Genomic DNA, 14,255 nt, shown 5'->3' on the forward strand with positions numbered 1-14,255 from the left:
TCAGTACTGTAACTGGGATGACTCTGGCTCCCCAGGGCCAGACCCTACTCTTTAGCTCCCTCAGGAGTAACTGTCACAAAACCAGGACCAGTGGAGGCCCCCAAGATTCAAGGACTGTTCCGCTCAGTCTCTGTGGATTTTTCCAGTTGTTTTTCTTGGCCCAAGGATCTTACCCAGTGATGCAAATGGAGGGAAGGGGGGTGGCAGAGAAAACAGTAAAGTCAGAATGAGTTGGGGAAGAAGCAGATGTTGGGAGGAAGAGGCAGACATTAGGAAGGACATGGAGGAAGTGGCTGCTAGTGGCCCAAACACCTGAGACAGGATAACCAGGAGGGACATCTTTTCAAGAGGAGACTGTGCTTAGCATGGTAAGAGGATGCTAGCGGGTAACCAACTCCTTTCCACTCCAGACTGAGAACCAGAATTCTTACTGTGGGGTACCTCCTAGGACTGGGCTGAAGTCTAAGACCCCCGGCTGTTAACAACTGGGTCCAGGATCATGTCTGCTAACAAAGGCTGGTGGGTGCCACCTGAGGGCGAGGACAGCGTGTCTGAGAAGTTTCTGAGGAAGACCAGGGACTCTCCATTGGTACCCATAGGTGAGTAGGGAAAAGAATGGGGACATGAAGGGGGAACTTCTCTCAAAGAGATAGTGACTTCTGGTCTTTCCAAAGGAGAATGAGAGGTTGGGGATTTAGTTCAGTGGTACAGTGCTTGGTTAGCAAGAATGAGGCCCTGGGTTCAATCCCCAGGACCACCACCACCACCACCACCACCCCCCCCAAAAAAAAAAACAAACAAAAATGAGGCAGAGGTTAGAGAAATTAAGTGGTCCTATGCACTGCACCAGGAACAAACCCTCACAATGAGACAAGGGAGTCTGGATGGGTGGAAGTAGACAGGAATTGAATGCATGGGACAAAGGGAAACTTGGGGCACCAATACCAGCCTCAGGATGGGGAGGGTCAGAATTATAATTTGGGATTCCTTTAAGTCCCTGGGAGAGCAGAAAAACAGCTGTACCAGGATGTGGGAGCCAGCTGTGGTTAGAGACAGGGCCCCAGCGCCAAGGTGGCATGGTCATGGGGATGGGCTATTTGTATATGGGGAAGGGATACAGCCACTTTAAAAATGCCATCAAGGGGAATCAGCTCAACCTAATGCTACCAGCTCCCCTCTCAAACTGCGCAAAAGCAGCCACTTATCTAGCCTCCCAGCCTGTCTAATCAGAGAACAACTGAGCTTGAAGGCCAAGGCCAGGGGTTGGTCACATTCTCTGCCCACAGGCTTGGGAGGCTGCCTGCTGGTGGCAGCATACAGAATTTATCGGCTGAAAGCTCGTGGTTCCACCAAGATGTCCATACATCTGATTCACACCCGAGTGGCAGCACAGGCCTGTGCTGTGGGTGCAATCATGCTAGGTAAGCAGCTTGGGGTGGGGGGCAGGTCACAGGAGAAGGGCAAATTGGCTGAGGTAAAAGTCTGAGTTCTTGGGCTGGGGATGTGGCTCAAGTGGTAGCGCGCTCGCCTGGCATGCGTGCGGCCCGGGTTTGATACTCAGCACCACATACCAACAAAGATGTTGTGTCCGCTGAGAACTAAAAAATAAATATTAAAAATTCTCTTTCTCTCTCTCCTCTCTCACTCTCTCTTTAAAAAAAACAAAAAAAGTCTGAGTTTTTACAATCAAAAGGCCCTTGACTTCCCATAGGATGCACATCAAACCCTTGAAGAGGCTTCTGAACTTAGACATTGTCAGGGTTCCTTGTTCAGTCTCCTGCCCTGGGCCTGTGGGATGGTGTGCAGCCTGCTTCATGAGGTTGCCCTAGAAATGAGAAATGTCATGCAGCAGAACATGTTGGATCTCTTCCTTTCTTGATAAAAAAGGCAGGAAGCTACTTGCTGTGACAGCAAGCCAATCTCCTTGCTGAGCCTGTTTCTGATGTATAATACAGCTAGTCACCCTGGCTTGCCCACTTCACAGATTGCTGAGGTATCTCAGACAGATACAGAATACACACTAAAGTGCTTTGTGAACTGCTGAATGGGCTGTTCCCACAGGCTGTGTGGTTAGATGCATGGAGCAGCTATTGGGACTGATAAGCAAGGATGCCGAACTCTCAAAGGACCAGCTAGAATGGAAACTTTGGGACACCAGGGGGAGCCACAGAATGGGTACAGGGTTCAGATGGCAAGGGGCATTTCTTCTTCTTCCTCACACAGGCGCTGTGTACACGATGTACAGAGATTACAGCAAGAGGACGGCACAGGACACTGGGGAGAAGTAGTGCTCCTGAGGGGGCTGGGTGGCCTGACCCCCTCCTCAGCCTCTGTTATGTGCCTAATAAACCAGTGCTGAGGAAAGTCAAGTGTCTTCTTCACTAGCAGAGAGCAGAGGAAGGGACCTAGAAGAAAGGCTGGATATCATACAGCTTTGGTCCCCAACTCCAGGGACAGGGAGACATATAAGGGGCAGTGGTCTCCAAAGGTCAAGGTAGGCAGACCTTAAATCCCAGAATCCAATCAACTCCCATACCACCTCAGGTCTGCCCAGAAGCAGCATGGAGTGGGCACGGGATGGAGGGGCAACGAAGGGGCCTTGAGGCTCATGGGAACACTGAAGCAAGAGAAAGGCGTTCCTCCACAGACTGCTTTCCCTGGGGACCCAGGCAGGAAGGAGGCAGCAGCTGGAGCAGAGGCAACGATGCCTCATGGGAGATGACATATATCCAGAATGTAAGCACGAGGACTAGGCAGGATGGGGGTGCGGCGGATGAAAGAAGCAGGCCAAGGCAGAGGTCAGAATTTTCTGTTCATTTACAAAACACAACTAAGGTTGAACTTGTAAAAAGTAAAATTCCATGTAAATCCTGAAGACAGTGGCTCTTGGGGTTAAAAACTTTCATCCTCCAGGCCGGGCATGCTGGAGGATTGCGAGTTCAACCAGCCCGAGCAATTTAGTGAGGTGGTAAACAACTCAGTGAGACCCTGTCTCAAATAAAATACAAAACTGGGCCGGGGATATGGCTCAGTGGTCGAGTGCCCCTGAGTTTAATTCCCACTACCACAAAAAATTTCCAAATAAACAAACTAACAAACAAAATAACATTCATCCTCTTCTCTTTCCCTGGGCCCAAGCTCCTCTCTGTTCCTTGGGAATGGAGCCAGGCAGAGGCCACAGAAAGAATCAGGAGGCCAAATGGCCCTTCTTCACTGGGACTCTGGACTGGAGGTTTGTGAGTTGTTCATCATGGCCACAGCAATTCTCAGACACTCTTTGACAACATGAAGACCAAGTCACACAGGTCTCAGCTTCAAGTTCAGGAACTGCCAGGAACACCTGCACTCACATGGGGTAATTGAGCACAACATCTTGTTTGGCGAGCTCCAGCAACATAGGATCGTCGAAGAACTTGCTGATGCTCACATCTTCACTCAGGCCCTGTGGAGAATGGGGGCAAGTGCAAGAGTGAGCTCCATATGGGGACTGGCTGAGCTAGGGGCTGTCCAAGACCTGGGCTGGAGGTGGAGGCTGGCAGGAGCTGGAATGTAGGTAACTATTCAGAAGCTGTGCCTTTAGGGTACTGTCACAGCCCAGAAGACACTCCTCTCCCGGCTCCCTTTTCCCTAAAGGCCCCAGTTCTGGTTGTCTAAGGAATGTACAAATCACTTCCTTCCGCACTGTGCCGCAAACTATTCTCAGTCTATAGGCCCTCAGGAAAAGGGTCCATGAAGAAGAAAGGAACCAAACTTCTGCTGAGGCTCCTGGGGGTTGAGGGACTACAATGGGCCTGAGGAACACATACCTTCCTACGACGGGTTTTAATCATGAATTCCCGGGCCAGGTGAGGAGCTGGCTGTGGCTCCAAGGGGCGGATGACAATGCTCTTGTCCAGAGGATCACCAGGAACAATCTGAAAGGCAAAGGGTTTCTAATGTTCTAGGCAGACTTGGATTCCAGAGGCTTCAAGCCCAAAGCAGGACTCTTCTCTAGGATACTAAACACCTCACTTGGGGGGTTGGAGAAATAGGTTAGATAGGGATCAGCTTGTATAGGTGGAAGGCCAGGCTGGCTGGTTTGCCCCATTTTCTTACCTGCCAATGGTGGAAGACAGACAGGGAAAAGGCCTGTCCCTGGGTATGAGTCCGGAGATCAGTCTCAAAGCCAAAAGAGTCGATGGCTGGAATGAAAGCTTTGATGGTGTAGAGAGGGGAGCCTGGGATGGGTGCATCCTGAGTCACATGCCCCCTGGGACAGAAAGGCAAAGGTTGAATCCTTACGTATACAGAGGCCAAAAGCCAAGGAGCAATCTGGCTTTTGCTGCTCCCAGATTCAACCTAGCCCAGAGTTCCCAGCAAAGAAAAAATAACCAAGAATGCTCTACAGAGAGCAGAAAAAGCAGACAGGATAGGGTCCTAGAGATATTCACATAGTTGACTTGCTTCAGTACTTCCCCCAGGAGCTCTCTGAGTAGGGGTCCATGAAATTTTAGTTGTAATTTGTGATAAAGCCAGAGATTGCCTCATTCCTCTCCTACTTCCTTCTGGAAAGTGAGCTGACTGGGTCCAGAGTGGACAGATTGGAGGCTAAGCTCTACTATGCCCCCTCAGCAGCTGAGGCATTTCCTGTTCTGCTCTTGATCTTAGCACTCTCCCTGACACACTGGGGTTGCTCACCTGCGCCTGGCCAGGACAGTATAAACGGCAGATACACAGTCTGCAGGGGCCTGGACCTCTACAAAGTAGTAAGGCTCCATCAGACGAGGAGTGGCCTGCAACAGAGCAGGGAGGAAGGGCTCAGCTTGGGGAGGGCTGAGAAGGGAGACCCTGGATAAAATGTCTCCAGGCACACAAAGCCTGGTCCTCTACTTATCGCCCTGTCTGGGGAAACAGGATGGTCCCCTACAGCCCTGCTCTTACCATGAGGAAGGCAGAATAGACAACTCTCCTGGCTGTGGGGATAATCTGGCCTCCACCCCGGTGCAGAGGCTCCTGGGCAACCACCGCATCCAGGATCTTAAACTTGACATTCCGAATCACTAAAAAGGAGATGAGGACAACTCTGTGAGGTTTGGTTCTGGGGCTAGTCACAGGGCTATAGCAGAGCAGTACAGAATCTTGCTACATTACATACATCACAGCCACAGAAAATGTGGTACAAAAATCACACTGGAGCTGGACACAGTGACACCACCTGTTAATCCCAGCAACTCAGGAGTACGAGGCAGGAGTACCAAGTTTGAGACCAACCTAAGCAACTTAGCAAGATCCTGTCTCAAAATAAAAATTAAAAAAGGGCTGAGGATGTAGCCAGTGCTACAGCACCCTTGGATTCAGTACCTTATATACACACTGAGAGTGGGTGTTCTAATCAGATCAAGAAGGTGTGTGGTAAAAGAGGTCAGCAGTTAAGTATACATTTGATTCAGACCATAAGAGCTTCTCTACAAATTTGTGGTCCCCACCCCCTGCAGATATTAAACCTTTTTGTTTGGAAGCAGAATCAAGTTCTAGGAATTTCACATTTAGTCCCATGAAGTCCAATCTGGGTCAAGAAACCACTCCAATCTCAGTCTTCACTATATCTCTTGTCACATACACCCAAAGACAGCTCCTATTCAGGAGTGAGAAGCAATGTTGGTCTAGAAGTGACTTCATTTCTAGGAAGTGCCAAGTGGTGGCAATGGGATAAGGAAAGGGGAAGAAGTTGGCCCAGGACATGGGACAGACCCTATGTACATTCCTAGCTGCTTCTCTGGCTGGGTCCCATGGATGGGGGAGGCGCTATGGACTTACATTCATCACACAGGGGCCCCTCCCTGGTTCCCCACTGGAAACCTTGAACGATGCTATCCTTCACCGAGCCAAGAAGAGCCTTGTCCACCTGTAGAGAAACATGAAGGCTCCTCAGCAGTCCTCCAACCAACCAAAAAGTTGAGAGGGGGAGAAGAGAGGTACAGCTAGGAGAAGACCCTCTCCTTCACCAGAGAACTCAAAATATTTTGAGAAAAGGAGGACACACTGCAGTTTCCTCTACTCAGGAGCTATAAAGAGTGCCACGTGGTTCCCATCAGTTCTGCAGTACCTCAGAGGGCAAGGTATCATCCACCAGGATGTTGGGGCCTGTGGCATCAGGGCCAAAAGCCCAGATAGACCGGGCAGCCAGCAGATCCCAATCATACTTGGTCTGGAAGAACTCTCCTAGCTTCTTTCTGGGGAGAGGAGAAAATGGAAGTATCAGACAGCTCCGTTGAAGGCTTCGGGACCATGGACCCTCCCTTTCTGGAGAAGAGTCACCCCATTCAGCCCATGCTGTGCTCAGAACATTAGCAAAGGCGGGACACATAACTCCTTCCCAGAATGATGTGTGGCAGGTAAACTGTGGCATCCGCCCTAGAGGCAGAGCCACGCACCCACCTGTTCCATGTGATCTGAACCACCTCGTTCTCTATGTCTTCGGCGAGGCCCTTCTCAAGAGGCTCAGCAATCATGGTGATCTTGTTCCTGGTGAGAAAGACAAAGGCAATGAGGAGGGCTCACAGGACTAGTGGGGCATTCCTAAGGAAAGGGCAACAAAGCGGACAGCTGAGGCAGTGAAATCAGAGGAAGCCTCAGGGGCAGGGTGGAACAAAGGACTTGTCTTCTTTCATTTCAGTCTATTTGTTAAACAAGTGGAGCTACGGCTGGGAATGTAGTTTAGTGGTAGAGCACATGCTTAGCACATGTAAGGCCCTGGGTTCCATCCTCAGTAGCAAAAAAATAAATAACAATAATTTATTTTTGGGATACCAAGGAATAATAATAATAATTTAAAATAACCAATAATTAGATTTTGGGGCAAATTTTTATTTTGTCACATGACAGAGGAGAAGTGGCAACTATGGAACTCCTCTTGGTAATATCTAAGACAAAGGATTGAAGAGAATTTTAATATTTATTCTTCCAGTTCTTTGGCGGACACAACATCTTTGTTTGTATGTGGTGCTGAGGATCGAACCCAGGCCGCACGCATGCCAGGCGAGCGCGCCACCGCTTGAGCCACATCCCCAGCCCCTGTCTTGGGTGTCTCTACTTCCACAGTGCTGGGCTGGGGGTGGAAGTGGGGTAAGTGTAGGGCGACAGTGTCCTTGAGGCTGCCAGTCCAGGGACACTATGCTCCCAGCTTACTTTTTATTGGGTGTTTCAGCAAAGCACTTGAGGGAGGATGTTTCCACCACCGTCTCACAAAACGTGACCACAGGGTCAGCCACCTGGGAACAAAATAAATTGCTGAGGCAAAGTCTACTTTTGTTGGAAGGACAACGTTCTACCTAAGGGAACTCTGAAGTGCCCTTGGCTCTCCCTCTTTGAGAACCTGTTCCTTCACCAGCACAGGTAACAGGCACAATGCAGGCTGTAGCACTGTCCATGCCATCACTAAAAAGCCTGAGAAGACAGTAAAGGCATTTTATTCCTGAGCCAAGAGTAAGGGCCTTAATTACAGTCTTCCAAGACAGCTTCCAACATGTGCTTGGCCCCCCACCGTCAGTCACTGAACAATTCCTGGGAGTGCAACAGTCAGTGCTAGAGATCCTGGCGAACACCTGCTCCCTGATGCTCACTCACGCACATCAGCAGATGAGTCTAACAGAGGTACTGAGGGTACCTGCCCAAGTAGCACAGGACACTGAAGAAAGTGTGCCTCAACTGGGAGATGGAGGCCAAGGGATGCATGGTTCAAAGGACCACATCAGGAGTGGTGATGATGAATCTGCAAGAGCCACCCTCCACTCACCTCAAAACCGTCCACTCTAAGCCCTCCATCACTACAATTGTGAAATAATTTTTCTAACAAAAGGACAAAGAATAACTGGCCTGGGAACCTTGACACTGAGAATAACCCAGTAAGGGGACAAAAAAGTTCTCCAAAGCCTTCACAAAGGAGAAGCAACAGAAAGTGCTTTCTATAAGTGGATATCTTCCAGTTCACCCCTCTTCTTTTGGACATCCAGTGAAATCTGCCTGGAGCAAGGATTCTGGCTGCTGGATAGGCAGGGGCCAAAGAAAGGTGCACTAATTTACCTTGATGTCTATCTCTGAGTACATCTTCCGCAGATCATGCATGACACAGTCCAGGTAGAGCTCTCCAGTGCCCAGGATCACATGCTCGCCAGACTCTTCCACCTGAAACACAACAGCCCTGGTGGTCATAGCCTGGACTCTCTTGTGTGAGCAACTGCAGATGCAAATAGAATCCAGGCCAGGACTGGACCGGGGATGCCTCAACCTACTATCAGAAACAGTGACTGTTCCAGCCTCTTCAAAAAACCTCAGTAAGGCCGGGCACAGTGGCACATGCTTGTAATCCCAGTCAGTAGCTTGGGAGGCTAAAATAGGAGGATTGTGAGTTCAAAGCCAGCCTCAGCAAAAAGTGAGGTTCTAAGCAACTCAGTTTCTAAATAAAATACAAAATAGGGCTGGGAATGTGTCTCAGTGACCAAGTGACCCCGAGTTCAATCCCTGGTACCGAACAACAACAAAACCACCTCAGTGAGGCATACTTCCTTACCTATTGGTCCTTGAGAAGGTGGGAGCACTGAGCACAGTGCTACTGAGTGTAAAGTCATTGACTTCAGTCCTATCCTAGCCATTTAGGAGAAACCCTACCCTATGTCCACGGACAACAAAGTAGCCCTTTAGCTTGGCCAGTTACTCAGAAAGGTATGTTGACAGGATTAGAAGTGTTCAAGGACAAGAATAACTTTTCTGGAAGAATCAATTCAAAGTGTATTCATAAGGAATATATTCTTTCTATGTAAAGACACTGGGGGAACCTACATACACAGGTTTTATCCTGCCCTCAAGTAATATTAATAGGCATGACTGCTCCTGTTATCATTTGCCAAAAGCAACAGTTCAGGAACACCTGAGAATGTGAAGCAGAAGGTGGTGCAGAGCAGGCAGCCAGGGAAAATTGGGTCTGGCAGCAGCAGCAGCAGCAGTCCCACACATACCTTGGTGGTGAGGGACGGATAACTCTTGTTGACCTTGCGCAGGCCATCGAGCATCTTGGGTAGCTCTGAGGGGTTGACTGGCTCCACAGCAATCTTAATAACAGATGTGGTATTGAACTTCAAGGGCCGGAAAATCTGAGCCTGAGATTCAAAATGCAGAGGAGTCAGGGCATCTGGTCTGAGAAGGCACAGAAGGTGCAGGTGTAGGCTGGGCAGGGAAGCAGTGTGCCTAGTGTGTGTGAGGACCAGATCCCACCCCCAGCACCACAGTGACGGGGTAAAAAGATGCAGGCAGGCATATGAGAGAGCTGAAGACTTGCTGAGAGTCAGATATTCCCCAAACAGGAGCCTCTGTGCTGCTTGGGGACAACCCAAAAGGCCAATCATTCCCACATATTTTGGCAGAACAAAAAGAAGTGGAAAAGAACAAAATATTCCTAACATCTGAGTTTAAGTACAGGGAGAATCCAGCAGGGTCAGAACTAAAAGGCTGAGTCCATGCTGGGGCCTGTAACCAGGAAATGGCAACAACTCTGAGTTAGACCCCTTGGAGTTCCTGTTTGTTGTTCACATGTGCCCTGGTTCCTCGTGATCCTCTAGCTTAAGCCATTCCAGCTGGCCTCTTCAGAAATGCTACCTCCTCATTGCCTCGGGGTTCCGTTATGGTCGCTGTCTTCACGATTGGTTGATCAACACCTTCAATCAGAACCCAGTTGCCTGCAGGAACACGGTTCACTTCAATGTGGTACCTGAAACAACATCCAATAAGCAGTCATGGAACTTAGGAAGAGCATTCACTGCATAAAAATGCACTGGGCCAGGAGCAGAGACACGCAGACCAGGTACTTCTTGCAGGGGAGAGAGGCAAACAATATAATCATACAATTCCATGTATACAAAGAGTGCCTTGAAAAACAAAAGTATAAGGAATCAGAAGAGGACATAACAGGAGAATGTAATTTCAATCAGAGGTTTATGGTAAAAGTCACTGCCTGGGGTGTCCAACATAAGGGGATATCAAAAGATGAAAGATACTTCAACTTTCTTGGTTCTCTGATTTTCTTTTGCCTTCTAGAGAATTTGGTAGATTTGGAGGAGGGAAAAGGGACCCTGGTTAAGGCAGAGCAGACACATTAGGGAACAGGACTGCCTTGGTTCTCCCTGCCAATTGAGATGCCTACATCATAAACTGATAGGCAGCCAGAGGCTGAGGTAAATTTGACTGAGGATCCAGTGAAGTCTTCTACCTTGGTCAAAGCACAGACAATAAAGTTTGGGAAACAATTTCTTTTGGGTAGAAACAGAAAGGTTATAACTTAAAGGATCACAGAAGAAATGAAGAGAACTAAGATGAATAAAAATGGAAATCTTCCTATAAAAGTTCAAAATGCAGAGGTAAATTGGGCAGTGGTGTATGCTTTTAATCCCAGCAACTCAGGAGGATGACACAGGTGGATCCCAAGTTCAAGGTCAGCCTCAGCAACTTGGTGAGACCCCTGGCAACGTAGTAAGATTCTGTCTCAAATAGATAGATAGATAGATAGATAGATAGATAGGGCTAGGAATGTCATTTAGTGGTAGACTGTCCCTGAGTTTAATCCCAGAAATGAAAAAACAACAAAAAACAACAGAGGCAAGGCTTTTGGAATTATTCCAACAGTAGCTGCTCTTTGGCCCTAGCCACCCTGAGTAGTAAGAAGTGGAAGGTGATAGCTATGCTGAGGGAGGGTCCTCCTACCCTCTCGACACTGTAAAGAGCCAGGCAGCCACTGTACTTCCAAGGAGGATCACTCCTCCCAGCTTTTAGGGGAAATCCCAGAATAGAGGCCAAGACATGCCCCGGGAGGCTATGGTTGGCAGTACCTGGCCACAGAGATCCAAAGGCGGCCCACAGTGCATATCTGGGAATCTTCCTCATCTTCCAGAGTATAGTTCTCCCCCAGCACCTTCACAGGCTGCCCAGCATGGATGGTGCCACTCAGTACCCGGCCGAATGCATGAAACTGAACTCCATCATCTGTGCTGTACATTTTAGTAGTGTGACACATCAGGGGACCCTGGAGGAAGAGACAGGGCAGCTTCAACTACATACATCTTGTGGGTAAGTACCGCTGTCTTCACCTCTTGGCAGTAACTACATGAACTCCGGAGAACCCAGACCTAAGGAAGATATGGTGATCACCCAAGAAAGTTCCAAACCATGGTCTGACCCTTCCTCTCTGGAGGGTTAACAGGAGACACAGGCTAAGGTAACGGGAAGACAAGCAGGTTTGGGATGGCAAATTGGCAATACTGACAAAATTACTTGCCCTAAATTTCCTCTGAACGTGTAACTCACAATTCTCAACCTACCATATGCTTATGACGAGACACTACATTGCCTGAGGAATGACTGGAGTTTTTTTTTTTTTTTGGTAGTTGCTGTTTTTTGGTGTCTGGGGATTGAACACAGGGTCATATCCATGCTAAGCATATGCTCTAGCATGGAGCTACACTCTAGCCCTAGAAAGGTGTTTTTAAACCCCAGACTGACAAGACAGATACCACTTGTTGAATCTTTACTATCTGCCAGTAATCTTTACTATAGCACCATGCTAAACACAACTGTAATACTTCCTTAATCTTGTTTAACTGTCGTAACAACTGATATTATCCTCACATTACAGAACAAGACCCTGAGAGTCAGAAAGCATGAGAGTGTTCACTAGTACTGGCAACATCTGGCTGTGAATTCAGACCTGACTCTGCTCACGGAGGGTTCAGTGGGAGGCAAAGATGGGAAAGAGAGCATTACTCCTAAGACCAAAAATCAGTATGCCTATGCAGGAAGGGAACTGGGGGCCATGTTCACTTACATCAGGGTCACAGTCGCTCATGGCCTCGCCAAGGTCAGAGTCAACACCACCTGTGTAGGTGTGCTCAATCTTAGGCTTGGCACCCACCTTTGGAGAAGGGATGTGCTGTACACACATGTCCACAAAGCCTGTGGAGAAAGAAGAGAAAGCCATGACTACATACTCTCATAGGGGGAAATGAGCAGCAATTATGGACCTTCTCATGACACTGAGGAGACTGCAAGGAGTATGATTTTGGTTCTAAAAACTATGGAACTATGGGAGACCAACCTTACTCGCGACTGAGTCACATTCCCCGGCTGGGTGCTGAGGCGCTCAGTCACAGAAATGTGGCAGAGCTTTCCCTACCCTTCTTGGGTTTGAGGGTTGGTGTCTCATGCATGGGTGTGTCTTGCTACAGCCCCATGGGTGAAGCTATGCTCACCTGTTCCTTTGTAATATAACCCCTTGCCCTGTTTAGAATAGAATCTTCCATGGAAGTGCCTGGTGTGTGTCCCCTTCTCTTACTGTGCCCTTGAGTGGTGGCCTACCCAGGTGTCAGTCAACCTGCTGACAGTGGACATCGTGAAGATAGACTCAGCCCCCCGAAACCTGACCCCTTGTCTCATTTGAATAGCTTCTCCTCAATAAAAGGGGTCAGCGTGTGCTCTCGCTCTCTCTCTTCCTGTGGACCCTTAAGGTCAGAGGAGCCATCACAGCGATCCCAAAGAAAAAGGTATTTGTGTCTCTTGTGTGATTATTTTGTACAGCCCAGTTAGCCCAGTTCAACTGGAGTAACCCCTGAGCCTTTTAGTTGCAAACAGAATGGAACTATGATTTTAGGGAAGGATTTTGCTGAAAGATTTGGAGTTGTACCGATTCAGAGAAGTTTAAGAAGCAGGTCTCAGTGATATAGATTTCTTGTAACTCAGCTGACAAAACAGTTTAAAGTTTCTACAGCAATCCACGGCCACAGAGATCCATGCTTTTATTGACTATAAACATTTACTGAGAGCTTGTACTGACCTAGAAAAGCACCCTATCTCTTCTTGCTCAAATAATTCCTGAACTGAGAAACTCTCCATATTTCTATTCAATAAATTACTATTTTCCTAACAGAACAATAAGCCATATAAGAGAAAGCACTCAACCAGGCATGGTGGCACACTTTTGTAATCTCAGTTACTTGGAAGGCTGAGGCAGAAAGATCACAAGTTCAAAGCCAGCCTCAGCAACTTACTGAGGCCCTAAGCAACTTAGCAAGACACTGTCTTAAAATATAAAAAAGGGCTAGAGATGTAGCTCAGTGGTTGAGTGCCCTGGGTTCAATCCCCAGTACCAAATAACAAACTCAGGTCTATTTTCAATCAGCCCAGTACTCATTTCTCATAGGGGAAAATGAGCAGCAATTATGGACCTCCTATGTCACTAAGGCACAGGAGAGCACCTTGTAGGAAAGGGAAACCTGGGTTTATAACCCAAGTCTCCTGAATCCTAGCCTAAAATCTTCCTACTAGCTCACTCCCCCAGATGTTTGCTTTCCTGACTATTCCCTAGCAAATATTCCAAACCCAGAATTTGTCTCATCTCTGTCACTTGGAAGCTCCTCCTGTTAGGGAGATCTAATTTCTTTAAGTTCCCAAGTCAGGAGTTTTGCTATCATCCACTAAGGAAAGCAGCTCGGAAAAAATAGAAAGCTTCTGTGTCCCAAACTATGGTTTGTTTAAAGAGCCTCAGCACTTGGACCACTACTACAGGGTAAAAAAGAGTTCTGGTGATACCTGTGACAGGACACAAGAAGGTGAGCTCTCTATTACCTGTGAACTCGCCAAAGAACTTTTTGCAGACCAGTCTGAGCAGGGGGCGGATGTTCAGCTTCAGCTCTTCCTTGGTCAGGTGGATGCCAAGCTCATCGAGGGTCCTCGGCAGGCTGGTGTCCACATCACCCACCACCTGTGGGAGAACCAGATACCAAGTCAACTGTAGGTAAGAGCCCCGGTGTGGTGCTATAGACGGGGAGGGCAAAGGGGAATCTGAAAAGCTGCTGCACTGGTTCTCTTCCACAGGGAGAGCTCTTCAAGGACAACAGTTTGGTTTCAAGAAGCCTAGTGGGGGCTGGGGATGTGGCTTAAGAGGTAACGTGCTGGCCTGGCATGCACGGGGCGCTGGGTTCGATCCTCAGCACCACATAAAAATAAAAAATAAAGATGTTGTGTCCACCGAAAACTGAAAAATAAATATTAAAAATTCTCTCTCTTCAAAAAAAAAAAAGAAGCCTAGCGTACCTACCCTTCAACCCAAAGTGGGGCAGAGCCAACTTGGTGAAATACCCATCTGCCAATAAACTAAGCACTTAGCTTGATTTCTGTTGGTGCTGCCCCCTGGTGTCTGAAAAGCAGCATCACTTCTACTCAGGAAATCCCTTACC

The 14,255-nt window shown here is 48.2% G+C and overlaps 2 protein-coding genes across 3 annotated transcripts in view; one reads left to right on the top strand and one right to left on the bottom strand.

Annotated features, from left to right (window-relative positions):
• Positions 1–216: 216 nt before the first annotated feature.
• HIGD1B (HIG1 hypoxia inducible domain family member 1B) lies at positions 217–2,364 on the top strand. Its single transcript, XM_081271424.1, has 4 exons — positions 217–368; positions 449–599; positions 1,287–1,421; positions 2,224–2,364. The coding sequence occupies exons 2-4, from the start codon at positions 500–502 to the stop codon at positions 2,286–2,288; spliced, it is 300 nt and encodes a 99-aa protein (XP_081127550.1). The 5' UTR covers positions 217–368; positions 449–499; the 3' UTR covers positions 2,289–2,364.
• A 435-nt stretch (positions 2,365–2,799) lies between these two features.
• The window catches only part of EFTUD2 (elongation factor Tu GTP binding domain containing 2), a 42,627-nt gene continuing 31,171 nt past the window's right edge, over positions 2,800–14,255 (bottom strand). For both annotated transcript variants that reach the window (XM_081271331.1, XM_081271330.1), the window contains exons 14-28: positions 13,645–13,780; positions 11,849–11,976; positions 10,857–11,050; positions 9,631–9,742; positions 8,994–9,134; positions 8,062–8,163; positions 7,168–7,250; positions 6,418–6,504; positions 6,086–6,212; positions 5,797–5,884; positions 4,921–5,039; positions 4,678–4,772; positions 4,096–4,249; positions 3,807–3,914; positions 2,800–3,442 (exon numbers count right to left, since the gene is read on the bottom strand). In XM_081271331.1, the coding sequence (XP_081127457.1) occupies positions 3,347–3,442; positions 3,807–3,914; positions 4,096–4,249; positions 4,678–4,772; positions 4,921–5,039; positions 5,797–5,884; positions 6,086–6,212; positions 6,418–6,504; positions 7,168–7,250; positions 8,062–8,163; positions 8,994–9,134; positions 9,631–9,742; positions 10,857–11,050; positions 11,849–11,976; positions 13,645–13,780 (1,770 nt within the window). In that variant the 3' untranslated portion in view covers positions 2,800–3,346. The remainder of the gene's footprint in view (positions 3,443–3,806; positions 3,915–4,095; positions 4,250–4,677; positions 4,773–4,920; positions 5,040–5,796; positions 5,885–6,085; positions 6,213–6,417; positions 6,505–7,167; positions 7,251–8,061; positions 8,164–8,993; positions 9,135–9,630; positions 9,743–10,856; positions 11,051–11,848; positions 11,977–13,644; positions 13,781–14,255) is intronic.

Source organism: Spermophilus citellus, assembly GCF_964194105.1.
Source record: "Spermophilus citellus genome assembly, chromosome: 17".
In the NCBI taxonomy this organism is placed as follows: Eukaryota; Metazoa; Chordata; class Mammalia; order Rodentia; family Sciuridae; genus Spermophilus; species Spermophilus citellus.